This window comes from Argentina silus (assembly GCF_951799395.1).
Source record: "Argentina silus genome assembly, chromosome: 10".
NCBI lineage: Eukaryota > Metazoa > Chordata > Actinopteri > Argentiniformes > Argentinidae > Argentina > Argentina silus.
The window spans coordinates 8,524,340-8,537,972 of NC_139664.1; the positions used below are offsets into that span (position 1 = coordinate 8,524,340).

Here is a 13,633-nt window from a genome sequence, read left to right on the forward strand (position 1 = left end):
CAATGCTGTGTGCTAAGGGGAAGGAGGGAGGGAGGGAGGGAGGGAGGGAGGGAGGGAGGGAGGGAGTGAGGGAGGGAGGGAGGGAGAGAATGAATGGGAACGAAAGGTGAAGGGAAAAACACTCAGTATTGTGCAGATCATGTTGATGCGTCCATGAGTTACATGACCACTGAAGGCGTGACATGCCGCTTAACTTATATACCATTTCTGAACACACCAGATCAGAATATGCCATTGGGCCAGAGAGACAGAATCAAACATGTTTTTTTGTGTCAGTTGATGGATGGTGTTATGATGTTGTAATAACATGAATATCCCAGTGCAGAATGTGTCTATTAGGCCTATATGACACTTACTGAGTATATCAACCTAAGCAGGGGGTTAGGCCTATAAACTATTTACCCAGTTGTTGTATAGAAATAGGGGTGTGCACCCCCATTTGGAGACCAAAATGCAAAATGACTAAAATGCATTTGAACAACATTCCCCATAGCCTACTTCATAAGGAAACACTATAAATTACTAATGAGCAAACAAAACAGCTATTATCAAAGGCCAGCAGAGAAAGACAGTGTTTCAGAACTGCGCAACAAACCTGTGTATCCTGCTCTGACTGTTCGCAGTATGTGATGTACATGCATACATACCTATATGTTTTAACAACTTGTAACTCAAACACTGCCATCATAGCCTACATTATGTGGGTTACGGGTATGACTTGCATGTATCATTAAGAGTGTGTGGGTGTATCGGCACCGGAGTGTGTGCACTGACTGGCTGCGTCGGTGTGTGTAGTCAATGTCTCACTCATCATATATTCCTATAACTAACGTAACCTACCAATGTGTAAAACTGTGTCAGTGTGTGTGTCAGATCCTTTTCATAAGGGTGTGTTTGATGAGTTAACGATAATATCTGTGGCGCACCTTTTATCAAATTGTTTTGTTGATTTCGTATTCATCCATATCGATATAAATGTAGATGTGTATCATAGGTAACGAGAAATATTAACATAATGGAAAACTATTATTGAGCAATTGTTTAATGATGTTGCAGCATTAAAAGGTGAATTTACTGCCTTACCTGCGCGTTGCTTTTAGAGTTGATGCTGGAGAACAGTCAAGGAGAGCGTGCGCACTGTATCTCAGTGATTTACGGACGATACGTCGTTGATAATTGACAATTACGACTGCCGGAGGATTATAAACTGTTGAAGAAAAACTGTTCTGACAAACACTCCTCAATTTACAGCAGACAAACTCGTGGTTAAGAGTAAAAAAGAGTGATCGATTCATGTCTGTTCTCCCATGTTACGTATCTTACAGTAGACTGTATCCGTCGACAATAAAGATATCTGCGCTATTTCCTTTATTTCCCCAATTCCTTTTCTTGTATGAAAAAAAAATGTTTTACTTAACTCTGCAATGCCAGCTTTGAAAGTGGAATCTTTCACAATTGTCCGACTTTTTCAAGTGAAAACATTTTTTGTAACTAATGTTTGTGCATAAATTCCATGTGTTGCACAACGAAATGTCTTATGTACAAAATATGCCTACAAGATATGGCACGTTTAACCTACAAAATGCAATAACCTAGAGCGACAAACCACATCATAGCGTCAAAATGACATATTGTTCATTTTCCTCAATTAAACTACACATTTTCCCTATACAACCCGGCGTTGCCATTAATCCATATCGCTGTGTGAGCCCCTTCAAATATTCCGATCCCGATCACACACAATTGAGCGACTGGTTTCACAAAGGTCCGCCAAGCACAGACGCGCGCTCATTGGTCTCTGAAACTGGTGCTGATGAGAGTTTAATCCAGCGTTTTCCTATGGTGAATACCAACCCATAACATGATCAACTCTAATTGGCTTGAGGAAGTAATTATGGTCCAGCGATTGGTTCCAATATCACAAAATAGCCTATACAATAAACATTACTTATTACTATCAACGATGCTGCAACTGCACAGGTGCCAGAAGAAAAATATAAATGGCTAGAACCTATATATAAAAATGCTTTGCATAACATCAACCAGGACTTTCTTTAGACCTATGATCATCAGTAGAGATGACAAGGAAATCAAATCACAGCCTTTAAATATATTTAATGTTTCTATTATGCTTCTCATCTTATCTTTTTCGTGGATGTGGGAATTCAGAGGAGAGAGAGGGTTGGGGGGGGAGAGAGAGAGAGAGAGAGAGAGAGAGAGAGAGAGAGAGAGAGAGAAGAACCAACGGTTGCCACAGCAACTGTGTCATTATGTTGGTGGCAATTATGAAAGCACTGAAAACGGGGTGGGGGAGAGGACATGGCGCAATAGCCAGAGGAACACTGAGTGTGAGTGAATCTGCCAATCAACCATGACGAGAAATACTAAATGCGAGACACTGATTTGTTTTGAGAGGTAAAGTTTGCCATTTTTTCCATGCAGTGCTGTCCAACAGAACCATGTTAGGCCTATGTGGGTTCTCTCATTACCACCCCTTTTCCAAAGGATTGTTATAGGCCTAGCCTACATATTAACAGTTGTTGACTGAAAATACAAGAACATTCTAATTTGTGCATTACAAATTAAAATGATGCCTGCTGTCCTTGGACCTATGATATAAAACATAAAAGTGTAGAAAAACAGGCCATAAAGCTGACACATTCACAGGACACAATATCTCTGTCTGAACCTTCTGAAATCTTTCACCACAAATCACTCCTGATGTGCAAAATCCTGAAATAAACGGCTGACCATCAATACAATCGATTAAGTAAGCTAGGTGGGTGCCTGACAAGAAGGAGGTGACATTTCACCAGGAAACATTGAGGGTTTCATGGAGGTGCCACCGTTAATCCAAACCCCAGGTGTCTGAGGCCCTGATAATTACCTGCAAAGCAGGCTTCTATTTCCACACAGGTGGGTGGCTGCTCTGCATGCCTGCAATGTGAGGCCAGAGCCATTCATTAGGGACGTCAAATAACATCCTGCTGGGTGCACATTTCAGTCGGCAACGCAGGTGTGTACAGAGCTCATGGGTTTACGGGTGTATCTCAATACAGCTTGGCTTCCTTTGTCTCTTTGCATGAAATGAACTGGACAGGTGAAGGCAAAATCGAAATTGAGCATGGGCCTGTGGTGGAGGAGTTTGTTAAATGGTGTGATGATTCTTTCCTCCAACTAAATGTAACTAAGACCAAAGATATGGCTATTGATTTTAGGAGACAACTACTCCCGCCATCTCAGACCTTCATCAATTGGCTTGGTATTTAATTTATCGATCAATATAAATACCTTGGGACAATAATTGATGACAAATTGAACTTTGATGCCAACACTGACGTATCTGTATTAAGGGTCAGCAATGTCTGTATTTCCTTTGAAAGCTAAATGGTTTAATGTAAATAGGACAGTGATGTCGCTGTTTTTAAGTCTTTTATTTAATCTGTTCTTACCTTCTCCATGATTGCTTGGTACTGTAACCTTAAGATCAGGAATAAGAACCGCCTGAGCTCTATTGTCAAGATGACTGGCAAAGTTATAGGTGCTCAACAGACCCCACTCACTGTCATCTTTGACCAGCATGTTCTCCGTAAGGTCTGTGTTGGACAGTAAACGCCACCCTCTTCACTCTGAATTTTAAGCCTCAGGCCGTAGATTCAGAGTACCCCGGGTGCAATAAGATTAAAGAGTCTTTAATTCCTATTGCAATAAACTTGCTTAATTTGCACATGTAAACTTGCACTCTACATCATTGATGTCCTCCATGATTGTTCTGTTCTGCATAGTAGTATATTGTATTTGTATATCATGTTTTTAATAGTGACTCCTAACTGTGAGCCAAGTTTCCCATCTGGGACAAAAAAGTAAACTGAACTGAACTGATTATATTTTCTGCATCTTAATTCTCTACCCTTTTCCTAAAGTGTATACTCTCCCACATGGCAGACATAGGATTGCAGTAAGCATGGGCTTTCACCATCTTACACATCCATTCCATTTAAATCCATGTGGGGGAGTCAATACACAAATCCACACTTCAGAAAAAAGGGTGGAGAATTGTATGCAAAGTCTCTTCACCTATCCAGTTTTCAGGTCATTGCTGATGGAGAGGAGGCCTCTGTAGACTATTTAGAGGCCATGTGTGCCTCCCTATAGTCTCTCCTCCATTGCTCTAATACTCTCTCATTGCTTCCTCCTCGGATTGGAAGAGATCCAAGGTTTGTCCCCTTAGATATTCTCCTCTAATGTGTTTTGAGAAGGAAGAAATGAAAGGAATAGAGGAAAGCCTATTGGGACGCAACCCACGTCTCAGACGCCTTGCATCTTTTGACGATTCCTTTCCTACATAGTGTGAAAGCCTATGACAATGTAGTGTATGACTATGACATGTCTTCATATTCAAATATATATAAAAACTAGACTTTGATAGCACTTTTATTAGTCAGGAACCCTACTCATCCAGCCAATCCACTCATTCACATCTTACAGTAAAAGAAGAACATGAGACATGGTTTATTTTCCACTTTTTCTTCAAATATTTCTTATCTTTTATTAATTCAAATAACTTAAATGGACACAAAAATACCCACCCGTAAGTTTGCACAAAGACTTAGTTTCCCAGGCACCTTTTCCACTCAAGTTAAAGACAATACTTGAGAGTGTTTCCCTGGGAAATGTAGGCCCCAACATGCATTTACAACTGAAGAAGAAAACCTACCCAGGAAACCAAGCCAAGGCAGTGAATCAAGTGGTGAGAATTTCTAACAAATCTATGGATGCTTCCCTATTGAGAAAAACATTGTTTTTCATAATATGGCCTAAGGGACAGACAAGGAGCAGGACAGTGCATACATGCGTGTGTGGGGAGGGAGGTGTTTTTATTTCACCTTTTTAATTAATTTACAATAATGGCCTGGTTGGTCAAGAGGTATTTCAATCACATTATCTAAATGACAAAAAGGCAAACAATAAGGTGTTCATGAAGGGTAGAAAGTGGCAAATAAATCCTAAACACCATATTTACCAGAGCAGAATGGACATATTGTGACCTATGCCAGAATAGATAGAACGCTCTTTAAACTGTATGCACAATCCTGCACCTGAGCCTATTCCCCAACAGTCAAATATCTATTACCCCATAAACACACCAAGACAGCTGAATATAAGCCTGTCACTTTAAAACCACTCTTGAAAATACTGGACTATTGAGAGGAAAAAAAGAAAAAAAAATTGGAAAAACAGTCACATAGGGAAGGAAGAGACATTAAAAAAAAGAAAGAAAAAGTGACAGACATGTTCAAAAATCAATATTCAGAGCAAAGTTTACCCCCAACTGAGTTCCTCTCATTTCAGTCACTTAACTAACATTCATCAGAAAATAGCTAGTTTTGCAGGTTGCTTCCTCACATAACCCAATGATCATATCTTATGTCTGACACATATATAGACCAGTATAGAACAGTTGCTTTATCTCCAAACAAGTCCTCTACTGCTATCCATGTATGACAAACTGATTTAGCTTGAGGTAACTCAAATCACAACGTGACAAAACATCCTTGCAGGAGGCCGGCTGGGCAGTACACAGTACCATCTCAGCAACAGAAGCCATGTTATGAAGGAGGGATAGAAAGAGTAATTTTCTGGGATAAGGAAATACACACTGGTAACCAGAATTAAACCATTACTGTCTGGAACAGGGTCACTTCTGTATCTGTTTGCAATCTCACACACACATTCAATAGTGCTGTGTATGGAATGCAATAGATCATGACAGTAAGGGTTAATGGAGAGAACTAACAGAGGACTGGTGGGTAATAAGTGATAGAAAGGACAGGGATATAAGATGCAATGAGTACAAAATGGACAGTACAGTCGGGGACAGAGGGAACAAAAACATATTCTGCTCACTTCAATATTTATATTTACACACACACACGCACACACGCACACTGAGAATTCACCTAAAGCATTAGAGTCGCCTCAATGCACGCTTTTTATCGGTTTTCTTTTTCCCTACGACATTACTATTGCTACTACTACTGCTGCTGGTTGTGGTGCTACTGCTTGCGTTGGCTCCATTACCCAGTGCTGCAGAAGGGGCCACCCCAGGCCCCATTGCCCTCTTGGTGGGGTCTCCCGCATGTTTTTTAGGCTGGGGGCCATCAGCTGGGTCCTGGGGTCCCCCCGAGGTCCCCCCGTGCCCTCCCATGGCGTGGATCTCTGTGAGAAGGCGAGCACGGGAAGCATACTCAGCATAGTCCTCCAAGAGCAGACGCCCAGCTTCCTCATTCAGAGCAGACTCAGGGTTTGGATGAATCAAAAGGCACTTGATGGTCTGAGGGGAGAGACAGAAAGGAGGGGGGGGGGGGTAGTGAGTTAAATGGGTATTGCTTTCTAGCCTTTGATTAGACTAAGCAGAGATGACTACACTAAAAATCTATTCGACAACAATGAAACAAATGAAGTGAATGTGGCATGGCGCGGAAGCCATTTTAGACTATTGAGGTGCACCTATAGAGATTATTACATGCCCCTTACAAGCAAAACATGTCTGAGGCCAAGCTCCGCTCTCCAGTCTCTCTTCAGCACGTTGACACAGATCTCTCCCTTGTGACCCACATTAGGGTGGAATATCTTGGTCAGGAAGTACCCTTTAGGCGGTGCAGCAGGGAAATCCTTCCCCAGAACCAGGCGCATCCGGAAAACACCTCCTGCAAATGGTGTTCCCTCTGTCAAAGCACAAGGAGGAATGAATGATGTTAACAGGAAAGGGTGTTCTACTTGAGCCACTGTATGATAGCGAGTGCAATAAGTTGAGCCAGTCTGTATTTACGGGACAGAATAAAGTCCATGTGAACTAAACTGCTATAAAGAAATCGCCAAGTTACCTGGTCCCTCAATGGCTGTGTGCAGTTCTGTGATATCCTCTTCACTGGGGTAGATCTTGATGCCCTCAGGGGGGTCTGCAGCTAATGCTGACACCTCTTTGTACACCAGACGTAAAACCTGGGGGGGCAAGTTCTCCACATTGGAGTTCTGCAAAGAGGAAAACACACAAATATAAATAGAAATCGTGCCACACTTCCACTGAGGTAGACAATATAAATGAATGACATTGCACAAACAATACCAATCATCATGTCAGTACAATCAGACGGGTTGATCCATTAATGATATTTCTCCTACCGGGCTACATTTGATACATTTTCAATCACTGCAATGCTGTGAGTCAATTGACTACATTGCTAGCTAGGCTAGCACTAGATGAGTTGGCCAATCAATGTAAGCTGGGGACTTAGTGAGCCACTCATTTTGATGTTTTGACATTTCTTCTTAAGTTGCTTGTACTGTGATAGTTGTTAATATCAACAAACATTCTATCCAACATTACAGTGATGACTTCGGTTAGCTAGACGGCTAGAGCTTGCTAACAAGCTGGGCTTGCTTCCGACCGAAAAGTGGGACAGTCTAATTGCTGGACTGTAAATGAGAATTCCAGATCCAGGGGACGGTATCTAACACCAGGAACCGAAAGTTACTTATAAATTCCATTATATTTAACAAAAGGGGATTTTTGATGATTAGGAAATGTATAAAAACGTACACGCAGCTGATAACTATCTAGCCAGTTATTTAGCTAATCATGGGATGTTCCGTGGAACATTTTCGTTCCTGGCCAGGGATTCGACCGACCCACAAGCTAGCTAGTATGCTAACTTAGCTAGCAACCTGCAATGGATGAGCTAGCAATGCTCACACCTCTATGGATTAACCTTCTATTTCCCGTAACCTGGCCTACGACGGTCCCTCAGTGAGTCGTTGACTTACCATGTCTTCAAAACGTATTGGAAGTCGGGTAGCTCTGTCGTCGATTCTTAGGCAGAATTTTCTCAATGAATAACTAGCCAAGTTAGCTTGCTAGCCCTGAGAAACTAATAAATGCTAGCTAGCTAACTTAATTAGCCAATGATGACAGGGACCTTCGAAAGTAGCTAGTTTGTTCTGCTAAAAACGTAGCTGGGTGTTTTGTTCGATATTCCAAAATGCGCAGAGAAAGTCACAAGAAAAAAGTATCAAAAGTTATACTGCTATCGGTGGCTAACTGCCAGACTGAGTAGCTACAGCTCGTAGCTTGCTACTATTTTCTCTATTCTCCTTTTCGTTGACACAGGAACAAAAATACGATCTTCCAAAGGAACATTTATTGTCCTGACCAATCATCATTTGAGGAATAGAACACGTGTACAAACACTGTAATAAATGTGACCAATCACCTGTCAAACTTGCACTGTCGTCATCATACTTGGCAGCTCAAACAGCCACCCAAAGTCGAGAATGTCAAATATGCTCCCAAGCCATAGGTGCGTTTGAATAACTCATACCCACCCAGAGGGTAGGACTACCGACTTGATAGACAGCACCACACGAGAAACATCAGTCGCTGCACACAGAATGATTTACAAGTTAAAGGGGCAATCTGGGATTCAAAAAACAACAAAGCGTCACTTTGTTTGGTAAACAGCTGAGGGATGGGGCTGGAGAAAGGTAACCACTCTCAAATTCATAGACGGAGCTATGGATGCAAGAACTGACAGAAGTAATGATAGTTTTAACCATGTTTTAAAGCAGTTAAAACAGTGTTTGTTTACAATTACATTGTTTACAAACTTATATGTTGGGCTCTGATGGGGTAAGACAGTTGAACAAAGCTAATTGAATTGAATTGATCGGAATTGAATGACAAGTTATATTCTTCAAGAAGCAATAGCTATATATCATTAAGTCAAATGACCAATCCCAGATTTCCCCTTTAAAGGTTCAGTATGTAGCATTCAAGTGTTCTAAGAGTTTCTTAATAGTTGTAATGACTATGTTTAATCTGTAGCGATCAGCGAATGAGATCCCTTGAAATAAATATTTCATTTACGAACACTGTTTTGGACCAGAATTTCTTTTTCTAAAATGGAGTGTCCTACCCGACAGTCGGTTTGCACATGAACATGTCGATTTTCGCTTTTCTGTCTCTGGTGGCTGCCTCTTCGAGTGTGTGCATGCAGAAACACAACAGCAACATGTCTGACACTGCAAGTCCAGTTCGGGGGTTATATCATTATTATAAAGGAGGATGTCGTTGTTTGGAATTTCGCTGCGGTGGCTTTTAACTAGCATCAGGCACTTAATACTTTGTAAGAAAGAATACAAAAAAGTGGTATTGTTAGAATTACGACACAAAATTACAAAGCTCCTGTATTACAATGTATTTTGACTGTGGTCACCGATAACCACGAATGGTTATGGAATTAATTAATAAGGCTAAAATTCATAAATATTTGTCACCCACTATAAGATCACCCAATATAAGGAAGACTATTTGTCTTACTTCTTTTGAGTAAGAAATAGCTGTGTGCTATACAATTTTTTTCTTTTTTTTTCTAAGACATCCATTTTATGGCAATACAACAATTGTCTCTATATTTCACCGCTACTCAAGTGATTTGTGGGAACCAGCATAATGACAGAGGACAAAAACCTAAGGCATTTATCAATGAGTAAGGGCCTAGTACTAGCTCTGATGTCGTGTGGCTCTCAACTAAAAGAGGATAACTGTGGTATTAATGAGTAACATCAGAGAGGGATACAAGTACATGGGTGGACTGCCCCAAGCACAGAAAGGAGAAGAAACCGATTCTTTATATTATTACTTTGAAAGGCGTTTTGGGAGAAAAAAGGCAGCTTTATTAGTGCAGTGTTCAGTATTCACCACCAGGGCGCGCTTCAACACCGGCCGTTTCGATATGTTCTCGAATGTAATTCTCTTGAAGGAGTCGGCAGGTAACCATGCAGGCAACACTGAGAAAATCTATATGAGGGTTTGCAGTGTGCTGCGAAATTATGTGAGGAAATGTCAAATGTTTTTTTTATTATTATTATTACAATTATTCTAATTTACATGTACCGGTAATAATTTATGGCTCCACATTTTCTACACAGCACTTATCATTCAATCTTCCTGATGTACTCATAGTGTGTGAGACACTATATCACCACATCGCTAGTGTAACAACTTGTGTGTTATTGAGATTCACTTCTTGTAATCAGTGTATGGGTTTCCCAGATGTGGTTCAATACTCCAGCGCATTGCTCCTCGCTACTAATACGCACTCAATACTGATTAAACAGTCCATGATGCGTTAAAGATGAGTAGTTGCTAGAATCAGCGATGACAAAAACAACGCTCTCTCCAGTTTACGGGGCGTGACAGCTGTACAACAACAACAACAACCAGGCTTCCGGTTTCTCGTTCTTACCATAGAGACCACCAGCATCTTCTTGCCAACGTTAAATCGCATAATCAGCAAATTTTTGTATAATAGATTGATCTGCACAATAGGCCCGATATATCATTCTGTTGGTCGCGGAATAAAAACAGTGAAAGACCTATTGCTGACGCTGATATATATCGCTTCATTTGGCTATTGCACTGCGGACAACCAATACGGTAAGCTAGCTAGCATAGCTGGTAGTACTACTGCTGGTAGCTATTATCTTGATAGCAGTAAGTGTATGACTAAGAGTAGATTTAAATGAAAATCGTACAATTAATGAACTTATATAGGCGTACAGGCTTTCATAGTACAAGTTTTCATAGAACAATAGTATTAATATTTGTGTGCGCGCGTGCGTGCGCGCGCGCTCATCAGGGTTAGTATGAGCGAAGGAGAGGTGTTCCATGAGAAGCAGAGACTGGAGTTGTGCGCCATTCATGCTCTGAACAACGTGCTCCAGGAAGGAGTGTTCACCAAGGAGACAGCCGATGACATCTGCAAGCGGTGAGGTCACATTTTGGTGTGTGTGTGAGAGAGAGAGAGAGAGAGAGTAAGTACGTACGTAATTACATCAAGTGGTGGGAGTGAGGGGGACTTGAGTAAATGGGGTCCTTTGTGTCAATAATAACATTCTCTCTTACACAAGATTTGTTAAGTTTGAGTACTGTTACAACAACTTTGGTGGCTGCGTAACCAGGCCAGCACAGTACTGCTCAGTTCGACTCTGTCATGTGATTAAAATATATGTGTAATATATCCTGTACTGTAGTGCATGCTCTGACAGTGGTCCTCTCCTCCTCCTTGCCAGGCTAGCTCCACAATGTGTCGTGAACCCTCACCGCTCGATGCTGGGCACAGGGAACTATGATGTTAACGTCATCATGGCTGCACTACAGAGCAAAGATCTGGCTGCAGTATGGTGGGACAAACGCAGGTAAGAGTCAGACCACCCAAACCTTATCACAAAGGGCAGACATAAACCATCAGAACAAAACTTCTTGACACCCCTAGAAAGAGTTGAATTCAAACATCGCTGTGGAAGAATTACAAAACTCTAAAAGAACCACATTAAAGCTGGAACAAGTTTTGAGTGTATCCCCAGGTTTAAATGTAACCTCCTCCTCTTTTGTTGTCCTCCCATTACCCTCTCCCTCTCTTAGGACAGTACAGAGTCTGTGCGTAGAGAAGGTTCAGGGTTTCATCCTGAACGTTCCATCACGTGTGTCCCTTGGAATTGTGTCCCTACCCCTCAGGCGGCGGCACTGGCTCGCAGTGCGCCAGGTTAACGGTCACTACTACAACCTCGACTCCAAACTTAAGAGTCCTGCTTACATCGGGAACGAAGCAGAGCTCCGGTGAGAGACGGCAGGGCAGATGAGTGATGCATCTCAATAGTCTGAAGTGGCTCCTCTCTCCCTGCCTTTCATTAACACAAATAAAAGAGCAGGATTGGTGATAGAAAATGCCTATCAATGTCTTGCTTTCACCACTCCTATGTTTTCAGGGCAGTGCAGATGAAGGAGAGGAGAATCTATAGCTACCAATAGATTATTGGGACTCACTTGACACTCAAGTCAGATAATCACAGGCTCAAGGCCAGGCTTTGTAAAAAAACTGTCAAGGAGGAAGATTGACATTTGTCAATTGAATTTGCTGTCTCCAAATGTTATTTTCTTATATTGATGAACATTTGCCTTGCAAGTGTATACAAAAATAATTTCTGTACTGTCAAATTCTAGCAGAACAGTCAATGTGTCAGTTAATTGAAAACAGCTCACAGCAGCCTGGGACTAGAGTAGATACTGTTGTGCTCTATAGTGTTTTTTGAACTCTGTGTCTCATTGGGTGAGTCATCCCACAGGAGTCTCATGATGCTTACCTCATTGTCTGTTTGTCACTGTTTGGACTCTGCACCCTTGTAATCCATTCTCTATACCCCCTCCCTCGCACTCTCTGTCTCTGTCTCTCTGTCTCTGTCTCTGTCTCTCTCTCTCTCTCTCTCTCTCTCTCTCAGTATGTTTCTCAGTGAACAGCTTTCTCAGGATGTGGCAGAGATGCTCCTGGTTGTCCGAAGGGAAGTGGAGGAGGACGGAACATGGCTGAACTCTGACGACCCCAGGAAGTAATTCCTCTGGGCAGGACATTCCTTCATGCAGCATGGAACTCAAACTCCTGCTCTGGAAAAAAAATAGCATTTTTGAAAACAAGAGACGCTTCAGAAAAGGAAATCCTTCAGGGAACGCACTACCCTTTGTTAAGTGTGGGCACTCTGACTCACACACACACACACACACACACACACACACACCTGTCTAAACACGTGTACACAAGAAGTTCCAAAGAGAACTGAAGAAGACAAGGGATTTCTCCCGCAATGAAGGACTGGCTTGTTTGTAACAGTTTACAGAAGTGGCCGTTGTTCTGATATCTCCACTACAGCTGCATCGTCTGCCTTATCCTCCTCTCTCTCTCTCTCTCTCTCTCTCTCTCTCTCTCTCTCTCTCTCTTTCTCACTTCTCTTACTTCTATGCACAGCACTGTTGTGGTAGACCTGTTAGAACCGGTTTGTTGATCTATGCACAGAAGAGGTACTGTGGGAGCACTGGCTGGTGTGATGATGACTGTGTATGTAAATATATCTTTTATGTCCTTGTTTTCTGTCTGTCTCTCCATCTAACTATGCATATCCAAATTAACGGGAACATTGTCTTTGTTACACACTACACTCATGCACTCAAGTTCTCTCTCACACACACACACACAGAGGATACAATAATAAAGCAAATGTGTTATTTATACAAAACGATGCATCTCTCGATGTGTATTGTAGTATGGATACAAATCCAGTATTTTTCTACATTCAGCAGGAGAGTACATTTACAGTAGGGAGTGCAGAATACCACCAATAAGGCATGATTTCATTGTTGTTATTATTTTATTTATATTAGACTCTGGAGTGAAAAAGGATGCCATTCAAAAGGAGCATTGATAATACCATACAAACTCAATTCAAGGATTAACAAGGTCAGTAGGCAAGGAGGGGGTTCAATGAAATCTCCAACATACCATACCATATATATATATACATAACATCTTATAGAGACCTCAGAAACCCACTGCCAGACGTATATATATAGTTATTATTGCTAGTTACGGTAGGGCTACTGCAGCACCAGTAGCAGGAGTTGTATTGCTATACCTGCAGTCATTGCATGGGAATTGTAATTCTCTTCTCAACCACTCTCAAGGCTGGCTGGTACAATAGTTGTAGTTCTCCATTCAGCCTTTGGAGGGCTACAGCCCTCTCG

At 41.6% G+C, this 13,633-nt stretch overlaps 2 protein-coding genes across 2 annotated transcripts; one reads left to right on the plus strand and one right to left on the minus strand.

Annotated features, from left to right (window-relative positions):
* Positions 1-4,448: 4,448 nt before the first annotated feature.
* ube2s (ubiquitin-conjugating enzyme E2S) lies at positions 4,449-8,140 on the minus strand. Its single transcript, XM_083679317.1, has 4 exons — positions 7,828-8,140; positions 6,888-7,035; positions 6,538-6,728; positions 4,449-6,334 (listed from the first exon to the last, which is right to left on the minus strand). Exons 1-4 carry the CDS (start codon positions 7,828-7,830, stop codon positions 5,969-5,971), a joined length of 708 nt encoding a protein of 235 aa, XP_083535443.1. The 5' UTR covers positions 7,831-8,140; the 3' UTR covers positions 4,449-5,968.
* A 2,161-nt stretch (positions 8,141-10,301) lies between these two features.
* Positions 10,302-13,114, plus strand: josd2 (Josephin domain containing 2). Its single transcript, XM_083679320.1, has 5 exons — positions 10,302-10,498; positions 10,701-10,829; positions 11,134-11,259; positions 11,486-11,680; positions 12,340-13,114. Exons 2-5 carry the CDS (start codon positions 10,708-10,710, stop codon positions 12,449-12,451), a joined length of 555 nt encoding a protein of 184 aa, XP_083535446.1. The 5' UTR covers positions 10,302-10,498; positions 10,701-10,707; the 3' UTR covers positions 12,452-13,114.
* Positions 13,115-13,633: the final 519 nt, after the last annotated feature.